We start from the raw sequence: 8165 nt of genomic DNA on the forward strand, positions 1-8165 counted from the left end.
CCTGAGGCCTGGTCTTCACAAATTCTGTTCTTCTTGCAAGCTGATATATTTTAATGTGTTGGAAACACATTAATGCAGTATGTAACAGATTTTCATTTTTAATACATCTTTCAGTAGTTAAACAGTTTGTGGAGACTAAATCAGAAGATGAAGCTGATTCCCACAATCTCCCGGAATCTATTCTTCCTATCTGTTCTGAATATGGTGGTGATACACTGGAGGAGTCTATGGAGCAGCTAAGGAAAGGGCTGGAAAGTGGGACAGTCCTTATCCAGTTTGAGGTAGGTAATACTCAACTCTCAAATGCCACTAACATAGACCAACAGCTGTGACTAGCAAGTAATGTAAGGGCTTAAGTGATTGGAAATCTCATTGCACCCATTGAGTGTTATCTCAAGAGAGCAAGCATGTGACTTGCCCATCACTTTCACTCTTCACTACTTAGGACATTGAAGAATGAGTTACTAGTCTTCGGTTTATCAGTCTTGCATAAAGCATCAGCTGCCGAGAAAAATTAGTTTTTAATTAACATGTTTCTAGGTCAAGTACCCTAAGCTCTCTAATATCTTTTTTCTTAATTATTTTACTGCGTAGAGTAGTGGGGTTTTGACAGACATCAGTCTTGTACTAAGGTTGTGGGGTTTTTTTCCATGCTGCTCAGTGACATTTCTATCACACCTTTTATACCTTAAGTTAGGGTTTCAAGTTCTCATGTGTTACCTTCTTTTCTGGAATAACAGGAGCAACTTGATCATTCCTCATCTTCTTTTCTTAGAGGCTGATATGGAAGTGTTGGAATGTTAATTTCCATTTGCTGGAGGCTTGTAATATTCAGTTCTGTGGTGTTTCTTCCTGGTGATCTAAAAAAACTGATGGTTGCTTCTTGGGCAGATTATTTCATAGGTGAGATTCCCCTGTATATAGGAATGAGACTTAGAAGAACTGCTGTATAGATTAATGAATTAATGTTTGTCACATTCAATGTGTTAGAAAACTGACTAATTTTTTTTTTTTTACTTACTCAATTAGTTCCTTCAGTGTTAGCATACAAATAATTTAGCTGCTTCTCTAATGGCAAGGGGGAACAGTGTATGTGTGTTTGTCCTTGTTTTGCTCTTGTGCATCCAAACATTTATTTGGAGATACCTTGGTTGTTATGATTTATGAATTTCGTACTGTTGAGTTCTGGTGTAATCCTTCCTGACCCTGAAAACTTAGAGAGCAGCGATACAATTTTGCCCTTCTTGGTTTTTTTAATGCCTTAAAATTTAATGGTGATGACTGAAGAGTTGTGGCATTGCTTATTGCATAACCTCTCCTATAATGAGGTTGGATTTCTGAGAGTTAAGATCCCCTTTCCTTTAAGAGAATATAAAGTAGGGTTCATAACTGCTTTCCCAAATCCACAGTACTGGTAGCAATGCAGCAATAATGAGTCTGTTTGCTATTGAAATGGTAATCAAAACATATGAACTAGCCTTTCAACGCTTTGTTAAATCTCAAAGTTGTTTACTAAATTCGTGCACAAAGTTCCTATCATAGTCTTGGTGGGATATTTGATCCTTTTTGAGATTTTTCCTGACAGCTTTTATAAAGGGATATAACTGATGTTAGAAAAAAAAAACTCAAAACCTTTTTGAAATCTGATAAACTAGGGGATAGTTTAGTGACTGCCTTTCTTTGTGTTAATTGTTCTGTAATCTTGAGAATCAAAAACAAATGCAGGGTCATGTCATCAGCTTTGGTGGCTCTCATTCACATTAGAAAAATAGTAAATATTTAGCCACTTGATTATGAATAATCAGGGTGTTCCAGAATATCTTCCTCTACTTAAGTGGAATTTGGGAAGTCTGTGAATGGCAAATGACTTCTTGTCAAGCAATAATAATGAAGTCCAGAATTGTTTACTTAATGTTAAATTATTTCTCATCTTCAAAAAGAAAGTAGAAATTGCAACTTGGCTCTAGTAAAATGGGACTTGAGTCTTAACTGATAGAAGCTGTTTGGTTGTTACCTATATTACCAAGTTCTGTTCTCACATGGCTTGTTTATGCTGTTCAAGTTGAAAATGTCATGAGCTGTGATACTCAGGATTCAGTAAATCTCACGGTAGCATAAACTTTTGGTATGGTGTTCCTTTTCTCTCAACCAACGTAGGGGATTTAGCATCTATTTGTTTAATTGAATTTATGTATGGAACCATATTCTATATCCCCATTAAGCATGTAAGATACAATTTACTCTGTGGTAAGTATTCAGTGAATTATATCACTTATATAACACTGGCACAGCAAAGATAATAACTCCATTGTAACTTTTTTTCATGTGTGTTTAATACAGAAAAGCTCTAGTCGTATACTTGCATTTCTTGATTTTTGTTGTTGTTGCTCCCCCTCCCCTCTGCGCCTTTTATTGTCCTGTATGATGCACTTAATGCATTTTGAAATTAAAATTTGGTTTTGGTTATACAATTGTCTGCCTATATGTACTCCGGATAAAGTTTGCAAGATGGGAGGTGGCCAAAAAGAAAGAGGAGTCACCTGATAAGAGGTTGTGATACATTGAAGTTGTTTGGGTTTTTTTCAGGTACTTGCAGGATTTAGCGTGATGATTTTAGTCCAAGAATAGAAGTTTGGTTGTTCATTTGTTTGTATTATAGTTGATTCCAGAAAATACCAGTCTACAGCTATTGTTTTTTTCTTCCAATGTCTTTTATTGCTCACTTCTTCCACCATCAACTTGTGTGTTTCTTCTGGCACAATCTTATAAGAAAGAGGCAACTTTGCAGGGAAATAATTGGTATCAAGGATACTTACAACTTCCTCTCTTTTTTTTTCCTTATAAATTATTCTAGTGATTATGATGGACTAGCAATAACAGAAATTCTTGTCATTTTAAGAACTGCAAAAATCGCAGGTGAACTTTGCAGATGGTTAGGAAAAAGATTAAAGAGAGAAATATTTTTTTTCAGTCTGCGTGTTTTCATGTGAATCTGTTTAATGTGTGTGTATATCATAATTGCATCCCTCAAAATCTTACCATTACTCATTTCTGTCTTTCAGCAACTTTACAGAAAGAAACCAGGATTGGCTGTTACATGTGCAAAGGTACCTCAGAACATGGACAAGAATAGATACAAAGATGTTCTACCTTGTGAGTATTAAGTACAGGCTTTCTACTTATTTTTACTTTAATGTCTAAATGATAGCTCATGAACCTGTTGTTATTGAACTTCTTGATGAAAGTTTTCACTATATAATCAAATTTGTATACTTGTTCAGTTTATTTTCCAAAAGGTTCTCTCTTTTGGTTTGTATTCTGTTGGTTTTGTGCCTGCAGTTCCTCAGTGTTTTGTCTTAATAGAAGGGAAGCACACCCCTTTATTGCTAATCTGATTCCCTCTTTTGTTTGTTTTTTTGTGTGTTCAGATGATGCCACAAGGATAGTATTGCAAGGAGATGAAGATTACATTAATGCAAATTATGTGAATGTAAGTCATATAGAGCCTTGCATCTACCCACTTTCTGTATTACAATAGCAAACTGAATTTAGCCTTTTAAACTAGTAAGTGGTTTACATTTTAGATTTTGGGGATTTGTAAATGTAAAAGATATAAAGATTAATGATGTAAGGTAGTCTCTCATGAAACGAGTGGCCATCCTGATACATAGTAGATGCAAGCTTGTGGTACACTCTGTGATATGTGCAGGGTATTTAACCAGTAAAAATTTTTCCACCTCTCTGAATACTGCAAATACTGTGGTTCTCTCCTATAGCTGAGAACTAAGCTGAAGTATCCAGAAGATAAACCAGAGCCCTGATTGCCCTACTTATGTGTGGAAGCTGTGAGACAGGGAAAAGAGGGGGAAAAAAATGCATGTTAGATATTTCATTCAAATACGTAAATCACAGAATCAACCATTAACTTCCTGTGCCCAGTATCAGACAATAAATAGTTTTTGCTAGGATACCTTTGGTATACCTTGCCATTATTCCTTACTAAATACTAAGAAAAATTTGGGCAGCTTTACAGTTTCAAGTTTTCAAATACATTTTTGCTATTAATCATCTCTTCCTAGTTCAGCTGGAAGGACTACAGTATCTGTAGTTTGCATCTGGTTTAAGTTAAATATTTAAAGATTTTTGTACTGAAAAAATTGTAATCTTGATTGTCTTGTTACCTAGCTTGCTGCCTTAATCTTCCTTCAACTCTGTTTCAATGAAATGCTGAATTAAAGAAAAATAGTACTTGAGTAATGACAGCAAACTTTACATAGAAACTTTTTTCTCTTTAAAGATGGAAATTCCCTCTGTGGGCATTGTGAACAGGTACATTGCTACTCAGGGGCCTCTTCCACACACATGTGCACACTTCTGGCAAGTGGTCTGGGATCACAAGTTGTCACTGATTATCATGTTAACAACTCTCACTGAACGAGGACGGGTGAGTGTCCAGGTTCTTTGTATGCTGAAGAAATGTACTGTGCCTTTAGACTTTTTTTCCCGATTGTTACGATTAAATAACCCTGAAATAGGCAAACTTATTCTGATTTCTCTGAAGGCCCCCCTGAGACCTGGGCTCTATGTTCCATTTGTTGCCCTGGTGATTCAGCAGACACCTGGAAATGCAGAGCAGGTTGAACAAAGCATTCAATCTGGCTTCAAACAAGTCTGCAATTGTAGTGCTTACTATTTTTAGCATGCTGGTGGTCAGAATTTAACCTGCTTACTTTAATTGATGTTGTAGGTTCTTTCCTAGAATTGCTCTGATGATTCTCTTAATTCTCTTTAAATATATTCTAGCTCTCCATTAAGTTAATAATAAATACCTGATATATTCTATTATACTCGGATTAAATGTGTCCTCTGTAGTTTTAAAGATGAAGGTTTTATATTATTAATATACATGAAAGGATTTTTTGTGAAATGTTAGAAACTGAAAACTGAATAGTGGAGGTTTTTAACAGGAGGAGATGACTCTTTTACGCCTTCACTGTAGGCCTTATCTGTATTTCCTATGTGATCTATCATATACAATCAAATTTATCTGGCATCCCAATCAAAACCACTGGTTTTGGAAAGTAAGAGAGAGAGTATTTCAGGTCCTAAACAGCATAATGATTGAGATGTAAGTAGGGACAATGCAACGCTGTTCTCTTCCTATACATTTTAATAATAATTTTTATTAGCTCCAAAAGAAACCAAACAAATTGGTATTCCCAATCTGTTTTTATTTCATCTTTAGTTAATTTGGATTCTCTATCATCAGTAGATGTTTCTGAGCCTTTGTAGCTAGAGCATTTAGATGTAATTAGTCATTTAAGAGAAGATCAATGTCTTCAGTCTTACATCTGACATAGGAAAGAAATATGCATTACTCTGACAAATGACACACACATCTACTTAAGCTGTTCATCAGTTCTTTTGGTTTCTGAGCTGAGCTTTCCCTAAAAGGTGTGAAGGGCAATTTTAATCATTATGCCTGCAATAACTTTGTATTATTCTTGCTACTAATGTTCATAAGCATTATTCTGTATTTTTAAAATATTTTTGCCTTAAAATATGAAATACAATCAATGGAAGAAAGGTGGTTTTTCCCATTCTGTGAATTCCTGTCAAAGCCTGAAGTAACACATAGGTCCTAGTGGCCTGAAAATGAATACCTTGAGTTAAGGAAGCAGTCTTTAGAAGATACCTAGAGGTCACTTCATTGCCTTCACAACTTACTTTCATGAAGAGGAGAAGGGAAACCATTCTTGTGGAAGCAGTCTGACAAGTACCAGGCATACTGAGCTTCTGATGGGTGCATGTTAAGGGGTGACAGCACTTCTGGGTATTCCTTTTCCTGCTCCCTCTCTCTGTGCAGAAGCTCTTAGGGTCTCCAGAAACAGCCTGCCTTGCTCTTTCCCTCAGCTGAGAGACTGCAGTTTTGGAATAATGGGGATCAGACTGGTTTGCACTACATTTTGCAGTCCAGCGTAATCTTGCTTCAAGGTCTAAGAATAGTTAGGGTTGAAGGGACCTGTGAAGATATCTGGTCCACTCCTCTCTGCTTAAAGCAGGGACAACTTCAAAACATTCATGCATGTTGCACAGTGTCATGTCAGTTAAGTTTTGATTATTTCCATGGATGGAGGTTCCACACCCTCATGGGACATCTTGTTTCTGTGCTTGACTATCCTTGTCCTTTCATTGTTCACTTTCAAGAAAAGTGTACCTCTGTCTTTGCTATAACCTGTTATTAGGTGGCTGAAGTTAGTTTTAAATTCTTCCCCTACACTTTTCTTCTTAAGATGGAATAAGTCCATCTATTTCTCCTCCTATATTATGTCTTGAGAAGTCATTTTAGCAGTTGCAGGTAAGCACCAAACAGAAAGTACCTTGTATCAAATTTACCTGAGTTTTTATTACAAATTGTGAAAACAAACGTTTATAGAGAATTTAGCCTATATTTTCATGTTATTTTCCAAATTGGATGTAAACACCTCACCAGCAAAGCAGAATAGATTTGATACTCCTGTAATTCCCTGAACCATAGCATCAGAAGGGAGGCTGGCAACAGAAGTGCTTGTATGCAGTCTTGATGTGTGTTTAATTTTCTTTGCAGACCAAATGTCATCAGTATTGGCCTGATCCACCAGATGTAATGGAATATGGCAGCTTTCGTGTCCGATGCCACTCAGAAGACTGTACAATTGCTTATGTTGTCAGAGAAATGGTGATCACAAATGTTGAGGTAAATGCCCGTTATCTTTAGTTATCCCCAAGCAAGTAGGATGAATCCATGTGTAGATAGCTAGATACAGACTCTGTCTGAGCATGTGCATCTGTGTGTCAATATACCTATTAAAAGAATATATATATATTATATGAATCAGCAGAGTATGATTATTTCTTTAGAGCTTCTACAAAAATATACTTGTTTTTAAGTTCTGTAATACATTTATACTTTATGGTATACAAATACTGTAATAAACTTCATAAAGAAGTTTAAAGATTTTCTCTGAACAGTTTTGCAGTCACTGACTTCAAGTGTTCTGATTTTCAGTAAGTTTTTTCCAAGTAACTGTGCTCTTTTAAGGATGAAATATGGGTCACTTGGTTAATGGCACTTGCAGCTAGAATAGCTAACGAAGATGTGAATCACAGTAGTATCATTTCGAGAGAAGATACAAAATCTCACCAGCTCCTTTTCATTATCTTTAGTCAGATTTTTAAAAAGAAAAAAAATCCTTACATGTGTAAGTTGAAATGTGCTCTATTTATGTAAGGTACTTGTGTTCCTTAGCAGTAAATACTTTATACTAATGGTATAATGCAGGAGCCCCTAAAATATCCGGTTTGGCATCAGCATAAGTGGTTTGTGACTGGTAAAATAATTGGTGTGTTTAAAATTGTAATTACAACCTAGCACAATACCAGTTAGCACAAAGACTAACAACTACACAACATAAGGGTTCATCTGTAGGTCAGCTGTGGTTTGGGCCTGATGTCCAAGCTCTAGCACTTTACCATCCAGTCAGAGAGCAGCATGATTTTTGGTTCTGTTTTTCATCCAATTATTCTGTAAGTGATAAACTTGATACTTGGTTAGTGTCACTCAAACTGGGAGATAATTTTGAGTAAATTCACCAGTGACTGTACCCAGTATGTGTTTTCACTTCAGTTGTCTATTTATTAGCATGGGATAAGTTGAAATCCTATTGAGAATGGATCAGTCAGTTGCTTGTTTTGTTTTTTTGAGGTTTTTTTAATACAAGTTTATTCTTTTTGTGATGAAGGTTGTGTGAAAATAAAATGTGCAGTAATAGACATGTTGTCAAGATGTGCAAGTTACAAGGGTGTTCAATAGTGTAAGTTGTCTCATGATAGCTTTCAGTTAAGATAGTTGTTTCTAATGCAAAGGATATGCTTTCACAGATTACATCTGGGACAAAAGCTAGTCCTAGGTGAATGTGTAGTTTTGTGGCAATTTGTTGGGTTTTCTGTGTGTTTGTTTTGTTTTGTTTTTTTGCGAGGGCAAGTTTATTTGTACACTTCAAGTGGCTACACTCAAAACACTCAATACTGAGCTGTCCCATACAGTAACAGTATAACCCTAATACCTGGTAGCTCTGTGTCATTTGGCATTTCAGATGGAAAGAAAAACCTTCATAGCTTTTAAA

General features: G+C 35.9%; 1 protein-coding gene across 2 annotated transcripts in view; it reads left to right on the forward strand.

Annotated features, from left to right (window-relative positions):
- PTPN3 (protein tyrosine phosphatase, non-receptor type 3) overlaps nt 1-8165 on the forward strand; it is an 84073-nt gene that overhangs the window by 66448 nt on the left and 9460 nt on the right. For both annotated transcript variants that reach the window (XM_009996501.1, XM_009996502.1), the window contains 5 exons: nt 115-281; nt 3063-3153; nt 3429-3490; nt 4298-4444; nt 6608-6736. In XM_009996501.1, the coding sequence (XP_009994803.1) occupies nt 115-281; nt 3063-3153; nt 3429-3490; nt 4298-4444; nt 6608-6736 (596 nt within the window). The remainder of the gene's footprint in view (nt 1-114; nt 282-3062; nt 3154-3428; nt 3491-4297; nt 4445-6607; nt 6737-8165) is intronic.

This window comes from Chaetura pelagica, unplaced genomic scaffold (assembly GCF_000747805.2).
Source record: "Chaetura pelagica isolate M959 unplaced genomic scaffold, ChaPel_1.0 scaffold82, whole genome shotgun sequence".
NCBI classification, from domain to species: Eukaryota; Metazoa; Chordata; class Aves; order Apodiformes; family Apodidae; genus Chaetura; species Chaetura pelagica.